The sequence below is a fragment of the Dipodomys merriami genome, unplaced genomic scaffold, assembly GCF_024711535.1.
Source record: "Dipodomys merriami isolate MVZ:Mamm:240054 unplaced genomic scaffold, mDipMer1.0.p SCAF_39, whole genome shotgun sequence".
Taxonomy (NCBI): Eukaryota; Metazoa; Chordata; class Mammalia; order Rodentia; family Heteromyidae; genus Dipodomys; species Dipodomys merriami.
This window is the reverse complement of record NW_027205492.1, coordinates 2,769,709-2,788,291: the sequence shown is the minus strand read 5'-3', so window position 1 is coordinate 2,788,291 and position 18,583 is coordinate 2,769,709. Positions and strand designations below refer to the sequence as shown.

General features: G+C 44.0%; 1 protein-coding gene across 14 annotated transcripts in view; it reads left to right on the top strand.

Moving 5' to 3' along the window:
* Positions 1–18,583, top strand: part of Ptprt (protein tyrosine phosphatase receptor type T) — a 992,204-nt gene that overhangs the window by 424,860 nt on the left and 548,761 nt on the right. For all 14 annotated transcript variants that reach the window (XM_069989779.1, XM_069989783.1, XM_069989780.1 and 11 more), the window contains exon 6: positions 13,538–13,831. In XM_069989779.1, coding sequence (XP_069845880.1) covers positions 13,538–13,831 — 294 coding nt within the window. The remainder of the gene's footprint in view (positions 1–13,537; positions 13,832–18,583) is intronic.

Here is an 18,583-nt window from a genome sequence, read left to right as displayed (position 1 = left end):
TTTATATTCAAACTTCACAAGGAATCAGTATTGTGGAGAAACTGGGATTCATGTAATTTGCCCAAGGTGACTGAGGTGTGAAGTCAATCTGTATCTGACACTCAGAGGTGTGTGTGTGTGAGTGTGTGTGTGTGTGTGTATTTGTGTGTGTGTGTGTGTGAGAGAGAGAGAGAGAGAGAAAGAGAGAGAGAGAGAGAGAGAGAGAGAGAGAGAGAGAGAGAGAGAGAGTGTATGTATATGTGTCAATCTTTGGACTTGAACTCAAGGCCAAGTGCTATCTCTTACCTTTTGTGCTCAAGGCTAGCACTCTACCACTTGAACTACTGTTTCATTTTCAGCTTTTTGGTGGTTAATTGGATTTAAGAGTCTCATAGACTTTCTTGTGCAGGCTGGCTTTGAACTGTAATCCTCAGATCTTAGCCTTCTGAGTAGCTAGTATTACAGGTATGAGCCTGCCTCACTGACTCAGAGCCTGTGTTTTCCAAAACTACCCTTTGCTAGTGAAAGTGAATGACAAGTCCCAGGAAATGAAGCAAGGATGATGGACTTGGCTGCAAAGGAGGGAAACTGAGGCAAGCAGTCCTTTGCATGAACCATTCAAGGCATTGCAAAAGTCCAGGAATATTTCCGTGTACGTTACTAGGACTTCTACTCATTCCATCTCCTTTGCACCTTATATCCAGTCAATGACCAAGTCCTGTCTCTTCAGTCTCCCAGACATGCAACAGACCCTCTGCCTCTGCAATCCCTTAATGGTGACATTGGTCAGATCTTTCTACTCAGTAATAGACAATGTGTTTATTGGTGTCCTAATTCAGATCTCTCCCTCAGACCCAATCTCTACCATAACTCAGAAGAGTGGTCCTGAATGAGCATGTGCCTCTTAATATGACTACCTAGAAGGCCCCAGCCCTGATGGGGCATCTGCTGACCTCTTCACTCTATTATCCTCTGCCCTCCCCATTCTGTCCTGTGTTTTATCCGGATGTATCATTCCTGAGTGACCCCATCTTTTCTCATCTCTGAGAATGTTTCCTCCTCTCCCTGTGCCTGGTTTGACTCTCCTCTGCTTTCAAGGCTCAGCTCCTGCTTTGATTTCCTTAGGAAGCTTTCCTTTGCCTCCTTCATCTTATTTTATTTTATTTTTTTAGGACATAAAGATTTCTCTTTTTTTTATTGTGAAAATACCGTATAGAGGGGTTACAATTACACGGGCAAGGTAATGAGTACATTTCTTATCAAGCATTGTTAGCCTCCTCCTTTGTTTCCCTTTCCCATCTCCACCCCCCCCCCCAGCCAATTGTAAAGCCCCTCAGTAGATGAATGGATCAAGCAAATGTGGTATATATACACAATGGAATTCTATGTCTCCATCAGAAAGAATGCCATTGCCCCATTTGTTAGGAAATGGAAAGACTTGGAAAAAATTATATTAAGTGAAGTAAGCCAGGCCCAAAGAAACATAGGTCCTATGGTTTTCCTTATTTGCAATAACTAGCATATGTCTGAGTCAAGTAGAAAAGGTCAGATAAGTTGATTTAGGCGAAAAGAACACCAAGATAAGGACTCAAATGTTTTTTTTTCTTGCTATTGTTTCTAACATATTTATGAGATGAATTCTTTGTTGCTTTGTATGTCCCTCCCCCACGGTATAACCCCTGTTTTCACTGTATTTGATGTTGGTATACATTTGTGGAGGGAAAGGGAAAAAACAAATTGTTTAAATAGGGATACAGGTGGACCCATTGCAACAATGAGATGTACAAGACGTATGTCCTCCATCTTATTTTGAAGTCTGTCCCTGTATTGGTTTTCTATTACTACTGTAATGAATTTCCCTGGATTTGAATACTTAAGACCACCTAGATTCATTACTGAATAGTACTAGAGATCAGAGTCTAGCCATGGCTCTGCAGGTCTATGTGCCTTTGACTTAAGGGAAAAATCTTCCCCTTTTTAAAATATATGTTTTTTACTGTAAAAATACTGTACATAGGGTTTACAGTTACATGAGTAAGGTAATGAGTACATTTCCTATCGAGCATTGTTACCTCCTCCTTTGTTTTTCCCCTACTATCCCTTTCCTCCACCTCCCCAACTCCTCCCTCCCCCACCCCCAAGTTGTAAAGTTTGTTTTCAACATAGTGTCTTGGTTCTTTCCCTTCTTTAGCTTTATTTTATTTTATTTTATTTTTGTGATATTGGGGATTAAATTCATGGCCTTGTTAGGCAAGGAATTTACCACTTGATCCCTAGCCCAGGTCTTCTTTTCTATGAGTCACACAGTCTTTTCCTGCTCAGTGAGTCTTTCCTCCAGCCACAATGGAGGAACTTCTTTCAGTCTCCCTCCTCCTCATTCTGCCCCCCATCCCTTCTTCATTCATGAGGAGCCATGTAATTACATTGGATGTACTTATGTAATCCAGATGCTCTTCCCACTTGAGTTACTTGTCTCCATCACTTCTGCAAAGTCTCTTTTGCAAGACAACCTGAGGAACTCCGCTTTACCCTGTACTAACAATGTGACTTTGGGCAAGCTACTTAACTTCTGTGATTTAGTTTATTCAGGTGAAATAAAAATGAAGATGATTATAATAGTTACCTGTGTTAGTCAGGCTCCTGAAAACACCAGACCAACCAAGGTATTTCAAAGGAAGGTTTTTATTGATGGGGAAATTGTTACAGAAGTGAGGGAAAGCTGATAGCGAAAAAGTAGGATGCCAGGGAAGGCAAGAAAGGGAAAGCAACTATGGCACCTGGACCTGCAAATATAGGGTGATAGGGCCTAGACTTCCCAAGGAGAAGGCCTGTAGGGCTAATTCTGAGACCTGTGAAGCCATCTTAACTGGTTCCTCAACCGACACACCCAAAATGATGTTGTGCTCTCTGTGCTCTGAGGACCAATGAGTGTCCTGGAAATTCTTATAGTCTTAGGTAGTAAAGCTAGAACTTTTTATAATTAGAATCATCACGTGGTCTTCCATTTTCAAGATGAAAAAAGAGAAAATCATGAAGATTTTTTGGCCTGCCCAGAGTTGTACATCTGACTTCTTATGAGGCAGGGGTAAAGACAGGCTCAGCCTCCGCTCCTTAAGCGAGTTTCTTTTTCTCTTTGGATCCTCAGTTCCTTATTCTATGAAGCAGTGTTGCATATGAGTCAGTAGACTATGTAACTAGCATGATGTTTTGAACATTATCTGGGTCTGTCCTTAGATAGGGGGCCAGGGGCAGGCGTCACAAAACTAAATTGGTTATACAGCAGGGTTGAAGGGCAAAGAGGAAAGTATGAGTTAGTTAATAGTCAAAGGAAAGAGGCTCCAGTTGGGCAGTTGGGAGAAATAGAATGTCTCCTCTATTTGTATCTGTATATGCATTGGTGGGTGGGTGGGCTGGGGTGTGTGTTACCTGGCCCTAGGATCAGTGAATAGAATTGCAACCAGACTGAGGCTTAGTAGAGTGAAGGGGGCATTGCTGAGTGCTTTCGGAAGCCATGTTATCCCTACCTGAACATCAAGGCTCACGTCATTTCTTAGTTACAACCAGTTTTGTTTTTGTTGCTTTTTCCCCCTGAAACTGTTTGATTTCTATCTGGAGCAGGCAATACATACACATACAGCTCGATCTTCAGCTATTTGAAGCACTTTTGCTCTCTGTAGGAAGTTTTGGGAGTCAAACTGTTACAAGTGTTCACAGCAGGGAAAAGAAGGATAGAATTGGTCTGGAGATTGCTGCCTGAGGATGAGGCTGAATTCCATTAAGGGGTCACCTCACCATCTCTATGTTGGAGGAGAGCTGTGGCAGTTTAAGGATAGATGCTCCCCTGGCCTAGCTCACTAAGTTCTGGTGCTCGCAGGGTTTTGATATCTGGCCATCAGGCACCCATAGTATCTCCCCACTCACAGTGCAACTTTCTGAAGGCCAGGTTTCTCTACTCTTGATTTGGTTCCAAACTTTGTGGGCAGACATGTCACTAAATGTCAACACTACTGGATTTTGTATGGTCGATGCTTTGGAGCTAGCGAAAGAGAGAAGTCAATTGTGGTATATGTTGAAAAGCTCGTGAATGAGACTAGATATACATTGGAACAACTGATGATCAAGAAAACTAATGAGGATTCAATGTCTTGAAGGTGTTCATAGAATTGCCTAATAGGACATGGTATAGGTGTAAAGGCCTATTTCTGGCAGCTTTCTAGGGTTCAATTTCCAGTAATATTTAGTGATATTGTTTCACCCTGCTAGGTTATAGAGAAGTCTTACTTTTGTTTGTTTGCTTTTTCCCCCCACAATATTTAAAGGTATCATTGACTTATAGCAAAATATGTACATTTGTAGTATGCATTTTGATACCTGTTACTCAACTCTAGTCAAGATGTAGAAATTTTCATGACTCCAGAGGTTTTTCTCATGTTCCCTTCCAGGAAGCCATCCCAGAAGAGGTCATACTGCTCTGAGTTTATTGTTATTATTTTATGATAGTATTAGGGTTTGAACTCGAGGCCTGGATACTGTCCCTTAGATTTTTTCACTCAAGGCTGGTGCTCTATCACTTGAACCACAGCTCCACTTCTAACTTTTTTTTTACTTACTAATTAGAGATAAAAGTTTCACAGACTTGTCTGCTCAGGCTGGCTTTGAACCACAATCCTTAAACCTCAGCCTCTTGAATAACTAGGCTTACAAGTGTGCCACTGACATAGGACAATGTTTTTCCTTACTTAAGGTGCTCTAGTTGGCACCTGAGATGAACAGGTAGATAGTAGGAGGCAGTTCTTTTTCCAAAGATTTTCTCGCTGATGTACTGTTCATTTGAGGAGAAAACGAAGGGGCAAGCATCTGGTTTTGAGTTCACCTATATTTTTTCTTTGCTTCATTCCTGCTTCTTTTCCTATGAATCACCAGTCCACGTGTCTCCTAAAAAGGTGATTCTAAATTGGAAGATCACTGAAAAGTAAGAGAATAAAACAAAGCCATTTATGAATGGCTTTTTTGATACCAGAAAGAGGAGCTGCTATGATGGTCTGTTCCTGCGAAGATGAATGGAGAGAAACACAGCGTTGGGTCTTGTGAACTTGTGAACCAGCAAGGCGTTTGAGATAGGAACATTTGTGTACTCATGAAGGTGTTTGTTAGTGTCCTTACACCTGCCATTAGATATTCATAAGAAGAGACTAAAGATTTGGAAAGAATAATACTTCATTTTCTTACTGTGGTCAGAAATTGAAAACTGCAATAGGAGGGCAGCAAGCCATGACAAAAAGTCAATGGAAGAGAGCTTAATGCGGCCACTTGCTCAGCCCCAAAGCACTGAAGTCTGCTGCTCTTAATTCTACCCGGGACCAGTCTCCGTATAATTATATTAAAGAATTAGGCAGAGTCATCACAGAACTACAAAATATCACCCCTGAGGCCTCATTGGAGACTGATGAGAACTCTGGAGATTTGATAATGGCGATCAAAGGGTCCATATATTTAAAATGCACAAAGGATGAGCCTAGAAATTATCTTCCTGCCAACTTAACTTCTCTACCTGGAACAAATTATCCAGAAATCAATTTGCAAACACCTTTGAGATAACAAGGTCTTGAGTAATAACCTCTATGGCTTTGTAAAGAAAAGCACCTAGCTTGACTAATCTGCTTTAATTCCCTTCTCTGACCGAATGGCAGGTTATAATAGAGGCAATCTGAAGCCGGCCCTTAAGATTGGCCTGAGTCATACTGAGAAAATATTGCCCACCCCTGTTTTCTAGCACATTATTCTGCTTCTGGAGAATCTATGTTGCTAGGTAATTAATTAGGACAAAAAAATGATGTATTTGTCCTTATACAAAAGTCCTCAGCAGAGCCACAAACTAACCTTCCTTTATCTATATGCATAGCCCAGAGGCAAGCCAGTTAGTTAACATGTAATAACAAAAAGATATCAATATGTGAATAAAAATACAGGTGGCTTATGCACGTAATCCCAGCTACTTGGGAAGTATTGCTCTGGAGGATTGTGGCTTAAGGTCAGTCTGAACAAAAAAGTTAGTGAGACCATCCCCACCTTCTCAAAAAATTTGAGTTTGGTGGTAGGTATCTACAATCCTAGGTATATGGGAGCATAAATAGGAGGATCAGGGTTTGAGGCCAATTCTAGGCAAAAATGTGAGCTCTTACCTGAAAAATGACTTCTATTCACCCTATGTGTGTTTTAATGTAACAACTCTATAACAGACTCTGGTATTCAAGCTTCACTTTAAGTAGAGACAGGTTCTTCTAGAAAGCTTAACTTCCCTCCTTCTTTCCCTAGATAGTTTTGCTATGTTCTGGAAAACTCATTTTTTTTCTATGACAGACATCTTTCTTTTTGTTAGATTATGTGGACTTTGCCAGAAAACCACACAGACATGCAGGTACAGAGAATAAAGAAAGGTTTATTGCCGGGAAAGGGGCCGGCAAGACCCCTTCTCACAAGGGAGAAGTGAGAAGAAGCACCGGCTATTGTCTCAGTTGACCTATATGACCTAGGAGGTTTAGGAGGGGCTAGAAGGGGCTAGGAGGCAGAGACCCTGGTGTGGACATGAGGGCCAGGGACTTCATCGTAGTGGACCAGGATTTATGGCTGCTGTCCAAATAGAAGATAAGGGGCCCTGCAGCTGCTCAGACCTGAAGGTCACTCTAAGGAGCTCCTGTTGACTTATATGGTGGTAGCTGCCCCAGAGGAGTGCCATCCCAAGGTAAAGGGGGTTGGAGGCTGATTATTTACTGCCTTTACTACATGGGCCTGGTGTTGCCTAGGAAGGGAGCATGCTAAGCTGTGGAGAGGGGAAGGAGTGGACTAAGCTATGGGAAGGGAGCTCATTTCGCTAACATTCCCAACTCTTTGGTTTAATAACTGAATGAGGGGCACCAGGTTGGGATTATGGGTGAAGGTCGTTTCTTCTGGAGCTTCCTGCTGAGAGGGGGTGAGGTAGTCAGTGGAGACGCTTGACCAGGTAGCCTCCCAGGAGCATTTGATTGACAGACTGATTGGTGAAAGGTCTTATCTTCCCCACGAGGATGTTTTGCATGCACCTGAGCAGGCAAGGCACAATCAAAATAAGGGGAAAATTGCAGTTAAGGGACCCAAGATAGGCATGAACCAGGGAGTAAGCCACCAGAATAGGTCCCATCTCCCTTCGTTCTGTTGGATATTTTCCTCAAGTTTTCTGAGATGTTTGGCTTGTTCCTTAATGGCATAGCTGCTACCAGTTAGGTTACAGAAGCACATATTTTTAATCTCCTCATACCCTTGTGATGGAGTAAGAGTAATCAAGGCAGCATGATTGTCAAGAATAGCAGTGCAATGACAGAGGAGGTGTAGTTAATGCTTTTTACCACTATGCATGCCAAATATATAGGCTCCTACCACCAGCCCTGGTATCCCAATCAAGGCAAAAATATTCTGCTTCAGACAGGAGGTGTAGTTTATCAATACAACTTTCATCCAGTGCCAGACTTCTAGTTTTACAACCTCGTTGAGGCTGGAAGAGCTCCTTGTGAAGTAGCACAACAGCTAGATGGCTTAGGCAGCAGCGGGAGTTACGAGGCAGATAGGCAGGGATATAGTTCAAAGTATAACTTTCACAGGTAAAAAACCAGCCACTGGGTAAGGAGACATAGCCCTCCACATATAAAATACATTCATAGTTGGCACAAGTAAAGTTGCCCCTCTTCAGCTATGTGCAGTTTGGGGTACAATTTTGAACCTGGGAACAGGTGTTATTTTCCAGCATGATAACCCAGGGTGGTGTATAACAACAGGGCATCTGCCAGTCTCTCATGTGAAGGCTTTCCCCAGCATAGATGGTATTTATACTTGTTTGGGATAGATAGGATGGCTGGTGATGCTGTTTCTGCCCTCAATCCTTAGCACCTGGCATTTCTGTGACATTAGGGTGACTGGATGGATTCAAGATGGATTGTCCGGTCTGGTAGACTGTGGAGTGAGAAGGCTGGTTAGGCCGGTGGCACTCAATGTGCCAAGATGAATCCTGTAGGGGAGCAGCCTTGGACCTGTACAGATAGGGACTGGATCTAACATCTCCAGCCCTTTGATATAGAAGAGGACACAACTTTCTGCTGGCAAGGGGCATTGACATTAGGGGTAAAAAGGCAGAGATGTGGAGATGTGATCCTCTCTGAGAGAAGGCAGTAAGCAGCAGCTATCCCTTGGTGTTAGACACAAGTTCTTGAATGAAGTCTGGAAGAAGTCTCAAGAGGCAGGGACTGGACAACAATAGAAATATTAGAGAGCATACAAATGGCGAAAGGAATGGTTGGAGCAGAAAATAAAAATTGGGTGACTTGGCAAGATCAGTTAGTTCTTACGCCCTGCATTCCAGACAGTCCTGGAGTTGGTCCCTAACTACTTTGGACATCTGATGGCTAGGTAGGTGAGAGCATGCTAGACTGGGCAGCTGGGGCTGGGTTGGGGTGGTTAAGGGTCTTGACAGGAGGCCTTGGTAGATATGTGGATTACAGGGTACATTTGGGAGACCTAGGGAGCTGCCAAGGTGAACAGCCCTGAGTCTAAGACTCACCGTACATACAAATAGCAGGTAACCATGACAAGAATGTACATTTCTGTCCAGTATTAAATGGTAGAATGGTATGGACATTAGATGGACAAGCTTCTTAACTTATTTCCATTGACTTCCCAGCTCTGGTTTAATTTTTTAAAGGGCAGGCATAAAGTGGCTGATGTGACATCATCTCCTCTTACTCCTCTCCACCTCATCCTGGGGGTCTAGGTGTTTGTTGCTGGGATAGCTCATCCCAGTTGGCATTCCTGGGCTTTGAACGCAAGGCCTGGGCACTTTCCTTGAGAACTTCTGCTCGAGGCTAACACTCTACAACTTTGAGTCACAGTGCCACTTCCAGCATCTGGCTGGTGAATCCTTGAGCCATACTTCCAGCCTGGGTCTTTGCTGTTTAGTTGGGAGATGGAGCCTCAGAGTGATTTTTTTCTGCCCAGGATGGCTTTGAACTGTAGTGTTTGTCACAAAAAATCCTTTATTATTTCCAATTAAAGCAACAAGGAGATCAAGTAGAAATAAGTAGAGCTTACCTGTACCATGTCAAGAGTTGACCAACAAATACTTACCAGAGTTTTGCAATGACAAAACTCAATAGATGTTTTTAAACTGCAACTGATTGCCTCTTGGCAGCCTGTTTAAAATGGCTTATATCCTTTTAGAGATACATCAAATTGCAAAATAGTACAGAAATCAAATCACATTTTTTTGCTCATACACCCCTATCATCTGATTTGTGGGGATTAACATTACTGACAGGTAGAAGGAAACACAAGCAAATCAGGACAATGGAGAGGTCTGAGCTTCAGTAGCTCTGAAGTGGCTTGTGCTTTTCACCCTGAATCAGCCCCAGGTCTAGGGTAGGCCCAGCCTGAATGGATTCTCACACCTCTTGTTATTTTCCTGCAACATTTCTATACATACTGGTTAAAGACCTGATTTACACTGGCTTTTGCAGGCTGGTGCCACTGGTTTAGGCAGCGGTGACAACTTTATTTTGTTTCCTGGGCCTTTACCCATGCACAGGAGCAAACTGCATCTGGTCCCTTGATCTTAAAGAGAGTTGATGGGCACACAGGAGAGAAGATGGAGAAACAAAACCTTAGCCTTATTTCACCAGCCATGATCAGATGTACATTTAACTTTTAGCATAGATGGACATAAGGAATGACATAAATCACAGTGAACTTCATTTACATTTCAAAGGAACCATTTTTTAAAATTTCTTTCCTAAATCCCTTTAAAACTGCCTGTTTTTAATTTGGCTTGTAGTCAGGTCTTGGAATTTTCAAAGCAACTCAAATTAAATCACAGCTTCCATTGACTAATATCTTTTACAAACAGAGTACTTGGTAACTTGGAAACCATGACCATTTTATGTATTTTACATTAGATAAATAGACAGACATGTCTGTACACAAATCACAGGGTGTGCCTAGAGTTTAATATCGGCCATTTAAGGGTTTGGGGGGATTATGATAGAACCATGTGGTCAGTTAAAAAACAAACTTTGCCAACAACCAAAGAACTTAGGAGACAGGACAGGAACACAGAGACAGTGGCATGCCATAATGGACATGAACATAGATACAGGTGACATACCATAATGGAGTAGAGAGATCAGGCGATGGTCACAGAATAGACACAAGACGAAACAAAAGGGTAGAGTCCCAGGTTTTAGACAAACATATAAACATAAAAGAGGACAAAGAAACAAAGACTTCTGGAAGGTTTTTGAGGGTCTCCAAAAAGATGTTTGGATAGCATGTCCAGCATTGACGAGCTGGCTGTCAGAGTGGTGGAAAGACCACAGGGCCCTGAAATTTGTCAGGAGGTGTACCTTCCTCTGTAGGGGTTTCCATCCCCTGACAACCAGCCCACCGAGGCCATCCACCAGTGGCTTTAATGAACCCAGATACCCTCCTTGGCACTAGGATTTTGGTGGGACTTTTAAGGTGGGAAAAGGGGAAGCCACACTTGGAAGGACGGAATCTTGGAGCCCATTGATATACTTAATACAGTTAGGAAATAGGCCAGAGAGGATAGAAGGGACAAAAACAGTGCCAACAAACCAATTCAGCTCCAATGGAAAGCTGAAGTGGGATATCATGGTGACCACAGAAGAGTGAGTCAGGAGACATTGTGGGGTGGGTAAAAGGAGAGAGCAGTAAAAGAGAGAAGCTGGTCCAGTGTGTTAGCCAGCCAGCCACTGTCAGTGATGGATTAATGACAGAGACAGGGCAGAGGCCCGATTATTTAGGGTCTAGAAGGGAAGAAGGTGTCAGCTAGAGAAGAAGGTTGGGAAATGTAAGGTTTATGCTCACACAGAGAGGCAGGCAGGGAGGCAGGGACAGAGGTTAGACTGAGAATGACCCATTGGTGGTGTAGTCTCAGGCCAAAACAGTCCCGGCATCCCTGGAGTGTCTCTGTCCTTAGGGAGAATAATGGCAGTGAGACTCAATGGAAGGGTTGTCACCCAGCCCCTATGGCTCAGACCTCCCCACGCCTTTGGCCAGAGTCTCGCAGTAGCCTGGCACCAGGGCTTTAAAGGATTAATTGAGAAACTGGGTAAAAGAGAAGGAACATCACCATAGGAATCTCAAGTCCACTTAGACAACAGTTTTAGTTTAGAGCATCCCAACCAGCTATGGAGAGGAAGAATGAACAAAAGGAACCAATGATCTAGGATGGCTGGCCCTGGAGAGGGAATCTCGGGGGGAGGGGGTGTGGTCCCTGGGACCCTGCCTGCATCTCACTTCTCAAGGCACAAGTCTGTCAGCAGGAGTAGACAGTCTCCAGTCTGGAGATTATCAGCAAGACAGAGAGAGATGAACAGAGAGATGGAGCTGATACCAGACAAGAGAAGTTAGAGGAGATGGCTAGGAGATTTATAGCAGAGAAGGAATTAGTGGGCAGTGTAAGACAAGTGTGTGTGGGGGGGGGGGAGGTTGGAACAGTGAGCGTAGGAGGGCTTGGAAAGGGGCCTGGAAGGAGTATCAGTGCCACATGGGAGTTAGCCTACAGAGAGAGAGAGAGAGAGAGAGAGAGAGAGAGAGAGAGAGAGAGAGAGAGAGAGAGAGAGAGAGAGAGAGAGAGAGGAGGGCTTTGGTCCTGAAGGCTTGGTGGGGAGGAGGAACTGCTGAGAGGATGGGAGGGAGTGAAGTGGCAGAAGGGGCTGGGACAGTGACCACCCAAAGGAGGAGCCATAGGAGGAGCTGCTGAAAGGAAGAAGGAAAGGACAGGGCAAGAGCTGGAGTGGGAGGAAGAGCTGAGGGGGCAGCTGGAGAGTGGGAGGAGGAGCTGCGCTGGGGCGGGGTGCTGGCTGGGGGAGGGTTGAGAAGTCATAGGCAATGGCGTTAGTGGCAGTGGGCAGCAGGGAAGGCAGGAGGGAGAGAGTTTGAAGACAGTCTGGCCTAGAGAGGGAGAATGTAGTGTGTAAAGTATAAGGGCATAAGTAGAGTGGTAGAGAGAGAGGGAGAGAGTGATTTTTTTAGTCTGGAAGTAGAGAGTAAAGAAATAAGAAGTCCGGGATGTGCTCTATTTTCCGAGCACTTGCAAGAGTTGTATAAATCCCAAATAATGATGGGGTTAAAGGTGCTGTTAAGCGGCCATTTAGATTGGCTGTCTAGGTCATAATCAAGCCATGTTCAGTCGTACAGATCAAGGAGGCGCCTGAGCTTGAGGCCAGGGGCCAGGTAGAGGGAGAGCATATTGGTCAGTATGCACCCCACGGGGGCATTAGATGGGATCTTAGACTGAGAATTATCCACGGGGACATGATCTAAGGCCAAAACAATCATGGTGTCCCCAGAATGTTTCAGTCTTTGGGAGAGTGTGGTAGGAGACAGTGGTAGATTATCACCTGACCCCTGTGCCCGGGAACCTCAGGTCTGAGTCCTCGGCCCGTGTCTCAGACCCTAAGCCTTCAGCAGGCCACTCACAACAGCCTAGTACCGAGGCTTTTGGGTGTGAGTTAAAGAAAAGTTGGTACTATGAGTCTGAATAAAAGAAGAGAATGACACCATAGGAATCCCAAGTCCACTCACCCCGTGCAGATGAGTGAAGGCTGATGAATTGGATGTGGGAGAGCTCTGGGTGGCAGGAGCCCATGTGGTGGGTCCTGTTGGTTTGGCAGAAGTCTGGACCCCTGGGGTCGCAACTCTGAGGGTAAGAGGGGAACTAGCACAGAGACATTTGAGAACCAGGCTCCTGGGAAGCTTGGATGAGCAAAGTCGCCGAGATAAACCTAGTTCCTGGCTAATGTACCTATTATAGAATAAATTAGACTTTGCCAGAAAACCAGGCAGACATCCAGGTACAGAGAGCAAAAAAAAGGTTGATTGCCAGGAAAGGGAGAAGTAAAAAGAAGTGCAAGCTATGGTCTGAGGTGACCTATAAAACCTAGGAGGTTTAGGAGGGGCTAGAAGGAACTAGAGACCCTGGTATGGACTTGAGAGCCAAGAGCTTCATCATGGTGGGCTAGGATTTGTGACTGCAGCCCAAGTATCAGATAAGGGGCCTTGCAGCTGTCCAGACTCTAAGGGGCTCTTGTTGCCTTATATGGTGGTAGCTGCCCCAGAGAAGTGCCATCCCAAGGTAAAGGGGGTTGGAGGCTGATTATTTACTGCCTTTACTACATGGACCTAGAGTTGCCTAGGAAGGGAGCATGCTAAGCTGTAGAAAGGGGAAGAGCGTACTAAGCTATGGGAAGGGAGCTCATTTCACTAACACTTTTCCTTCCTTTAAATGAAGATGATACAGTAGCTGTTGACTATAATAACTGCAGAAAGGCCAGTTCAAGTATTTAGAGATAAATCATTAAAATAGAGGATAAATGAAGTTAAAAAAAAACAACAACAGGAATTGGGCTACTTGGTGTGTGTATGTCTGGAATCCCACCCCTTGACTTTCCAAGCTTGGATTCTCTCTGTAAACCATTCTCATGTAAGAATCTGTTGTCAATTCCTTGTCTTACAGAGCCTCCCACACCCATTGCCCCCCCAGAGCTGCTGGCTGTGGGGGCCACCTACCTGTGGATCAAGCCCAACGCCAATTCCATCATTGGAGATGGTCCCATCATCCTGAAGGAGGTGGAGTACCGTACCACCACGGGCACCTGGGCTGAGACCCACATCGTTGACTCTCCCAACTATAAGCTCTGGCACCTAGACCCTGACGTGGAATACGAGATCCGGGTGCTCCTCACACGGCCCGGTGAAGGGGGCACGGGACCTCCAGGGCCTCCCCTTACCACCAGGACCAAGTGTGCCGGTAAGAACCTCCTTGCGGGCGCCATTTTGACAGCTGAGGATGTTGACCTGACTGGTCTCCTTGTTGCTTTTCTGGGTTGGAACATTCCCAGATTTCTCTGGTGTCCACACGTCTTCTTATAAACAGTCAAGTTGGCGTCTTGTCTCGGAGAAACCCCTAGCTTGGACCATGATTCTAAATACTATGGATTTTGACTCTATTGTGGAAAGGCTGTGATTCTGACATGATGTCTGACGAGACACTGGCTTCATAGCCATGAGGATTTCTGATGCTGTTTATATGTGTGTCAGGGCTCATGGTTTTGTGCATCTCAGGATTCTTATCCCTGAGCCTTGGAGAGTTCCTAACTGATTGTGTGCTTATTTAACATTTTCATGGAGATGACATCCCTGTGTGGTGTGGTTCTGGTGATATAGTTAACAAGTGTTTTGTTCCAGCTGTGCCCCTGAGAGTCCCAGGCTGGGCCTGTAACCCTTGGTCATTTCTCTGATAGTTCCTGGTTCTTGCTTTGTCTCTGAGGGGCTCCTGGTGTTACCTATATCATTGTGACTTCCTGTCTTGAAACAGACCCTGGGATAGTTCCAATGGCTGGGAGGTTCCTTAGTCTGTATTGCTGGGACTCCTGGCTCCCATGTAAGTGTCTGGAATGGGACTTTTCCTTGATGGGACTCAGGATTCTACCATATCTCTATGGGCTTCTGGTTCCAGCTGTCTCCCTGATGTTCCTGGATGCTGCAAAAGAGTTTGCTGGCTGGTAATTTGTCTGAGAGAGCTCTTTGGCTCCAACTATATCCCTGAGGCTTCCTGGCTTTGACTGCATTTCTAATAAGGGACTGTTGGCTAGGGCTGTAACTCTGAGATGTTCTGGGCTCTGACTGGTATACACACACACAGCTGCAATTTGTATTCTGTTTTTTCACTTTAACTGACCGTTTGCCATAAGTACTTTTATATATACTTGAGGGAATAGAGGCTCAGTATTTTAAAACTTTTTGTCTAAGAATTGGCCAATAGCACAGTTAAAATTTGCACTCAGGTTGTCTGATGCTACTGCCCTTGACCTTTGGTCACACCATAGTGGATACATGGGAAGGTGAATGCCATTGTCATGACAGGTGGACCTGGGGCTGCTGCTCTGGGATGAGGGATGGGGCTCAGGAAAGCAGGCAATATGGCCACCCAAGAGAAAAGGAGTCACTGGTAGCTTCCAGGTACGAGAGGCAGTGAAGAATCCATCGGTATGGCTACATGGAACAGAAAACAGAGTATAGTACATCACTTCTTGTGTGATGTGACATATGTGCTGCTAAGAGCCATTAACTTGTGCCACATTATGCAATAAAAAACTACAGGGCTACCTTCCAGACACCAGAGGTTCACATGTCTCTAATTCTAGCTGCTTTGGAGGCTGGGAACTGGAGGACTGAGGTTGGAAGCCAGGCCTGGCAGGAAAGTCAACAAGACTCCGTCTCCAAAATCATCAGCAGTAAAGCGATGCTGAAGGTCTGGCTCAGGTGACAGGGCACCAGGCAACAACTGCCGGACTTCTTTTTTGAAATAAGGCTGGGGTTTCCCATATTTCATCAGCTTCTCCTTAAAAAATATCAACCTAGCATACATGGTGGCATAATTGTACACATGTTGAATGGCTAAGAAATATGTAAATTATCTAGTATATTTGACTAAGTGTCTTAAGAAAGATCTGAAGTGGGCTTGAGGGAATCAGAACGGCTGCAGCTGTGAGTTGTCTAGAAGGACTCAAAGAAGGCGGTTAGGAAGATGTAGTCGCCAGGCACCCAAGGATTTGGCTCATAGCCCCTGACATGAACTAAGGGCAGTGTGTTGGAGGGATGTGTGCATGTGTGTCCTGTGTATGATTCAGTTTAACTGGGTAAAGTTTCCTGCTCTCCACTAAGATTTTCTATGCACGAAATCCTACATAGGGAAGTGCAGAATTTGCATTATGCTTAAATCAATCCCTCAGAGAGGACTTGTTTTGGAACAAATTTAAGTGTTGTGGTAATAGTGGCTATATAACCATTGCAAAGTCTCTCAGCAGGGTTACAGGTAGGAGAGGGAATATTCCATGCTTGTAACTACTTCTTTGAATGTTACTGAACGACTTTGATCAACAGAGATGCCATTTTCTCCATTATTCACAAAAGAGGCCTTTGGTAAAATTCCTCATTCTGGAACCAGATTATGGAGTTTACTATTTTGAAAGGACATAAGGGTAGGTTATTAAACCAGGTAATACCTTATCTGAGCTTTGCAATGCAATAGTCATCTATAAAGATAATTGATTTGATTTTGCTGATGATTCCTCTCTCCTTCCACAGGGTAAATGTGATGGTTTTCAGGGGATTTGATCTTTATAAATGATATTCAAAGTACTTTAGCAGCCCCTGTGGACTTCTTTGCTGATGAACATATAATACATTTAGAAATTCAATCACAAGATGATTGTCTCAATAAAAATCCACAAGCTATTGCAGACAGTTGCCACAACTGTGTAATGGAGATTTTACATGTTGAAAACACAATAGTCTATCACTATAAAAATTATGAGCTATCATGCCGCTTGCAGTATTATATTACAAGACATGTTGGTGTATAAGTAAGTTACAGCTAAAACCTTGAATAACCCACATTCTACCAAATGTATCATCAAGAAAATAATCTTCCTTCTCTCACTGCCACTGATGGTAGAATGTTCTTTTCTTTGTAATTAATTTTTAAGAGCATTTCAGGGCTGATATTCATTTGTGAATGCTCTTTATTGGTGTTAGTTGTCTGCGTTTTCTCCTCTTTCCTATTCTATTATTAATCACACTGGAAATGTACTCATTATTTTGCAAAATAGAAAAATGAGGGAGTGTGGGGTGGGGAAGTTATAATTTCTGCCCAGAGGGATTTAGAAGCTGGATAAAGAGTCCAACAAAACAGTAGATGAGGTGAAAACATACATATAAAGTCAGGTATTGAAATAGCATATGTCACAGAGGAAAACCAGGTCATCATGAAAAGAACAATACTCCTGGAATTCTCTAAAGCAGAGCTTTCTCAAGCAGTGGGACCCCTTGACCAGCATTATTAGTGTTGCTACATAGTGAATATTTGTGCTTACCCCAAATTCATGTGGTGAAACATAAACTTCAGTGTGCTAGTATTAGGAGGTGGAGCTTTTGAAAGGTGATTAGGTTATAGGTGGAATTTATACCTTTAGAAAAGATACCCCAGAGCCAGGTGCTGGTGGCTTACACCTGTAATCCTAGCTACTAAGGAGGCTGAGATCTGAGGGATCATGGTTCAAAGCCAGCCCAGTCAGGAAAGTCCATGAGACTTTCATCTCCAACTAATTACCAGAAAACTGGAAGTGGCATTGTGGCTCAAGTGGTACAATGCTAGCCTTGAGCTGAAGAGCTGTGGGATAGCACCCAGGCCCAGAGTTCAAGCCCCACAACTGACAAAAAAAAAAAGATACTCCCCACCAAGGATCAGCATGGTAGTTTATACCTATAATCCCAGTTACATGGAAGCAGAGGTAGAGAGATCACATTCTAAGGCAGGACTGGGTAAAAAAGTGCGAGGCAATGAGACCTTATTTGAAAAATAACTAACGTTAATAAAGTAGTTAAGGACCTGACTAGCAAGCTCAAGGCTCTGAGCTCTTTGACAAAAGTTAAGAAACAGAGAAACAGAGAAACAGAGAGACGAAGAGAGACCCCAGAAAGTTCCCAGGCTTTATCCATGTGAGAACATAAGAAGAAGATGATTCTGTGAACCAGAGAGATGGACCTTCACCAGATTTCTAATTAGCTGGCATGTAGATAGTTAGGACTTTCTAGTCTCCTGAACTATAGGAAATCCATTTCTGTTGTTTTATAAAGCAGCCAGTTTGCGCTATTCTATTCTAACAGCCCAAAGGAATTAGGACAACTATCCTAGGAACTTGTCAGAAATTCTGACAGTGAGACCTAAAGCTATGTTCTTGAAGCCCTCTGAGACACACCCAATGTACCATGCAACATATGTGCCCCCGTGGCAATATACTCATTTTATAACTTGACACTTAGGTAGCTCTGAAAGTAGGTAGGAGAAACACTGAGACAGGATTACCAGGGAGAGATCCCACATCCTTGAAGTGCTTATAGCCAAGGCTCAGGTCTGAAAGCACCCCTCGCTACATGGTGTGGTAGAATTTTGGCCCTGGGAGCTGTTTTTTGTGTTTTGATCACAAGAGTCCTTAGGATAGGAATGGATGATAACTGTAGAGATCAGACTAAAACAAGTGGCTGGCTCTGTCCCTTCTATCAAATGAATGTGTATTGAGTCCCTTCTCCCTCCCAGGCACTGGTGAGTGAGGACAGAGACCAGGAGCAGGGATAAGCATGGTAGTAGTAAGTTAAAAGCTCAAGTAGACCCCAGGACAACAACTCAGCAAGGGTATGTGGAGTTATATTTTACTTCTGCCAGGTCTGACAAGTCACTGGTCAGGTAGATCCTTGGGACACAGGATGAGGATCCAGCTTTTAAGCAGGTAGTATTGGTTATTATTACCAATCACAGAGCATCCATCCCACAGGAACAATTAGAATTCAGAGAGAGCCAGTGACACTGGAACCTAGGCAGATTCTCACAGGAGTCCAGGGGTGTGGATGGGAGAACAGAGGCGTAAGTTGACACCTCAGGGTCTGGTTTAAATGATTGAGAGTTGAGCAGTGGGACTGTTTTCTGAGATGGGGAAGATAC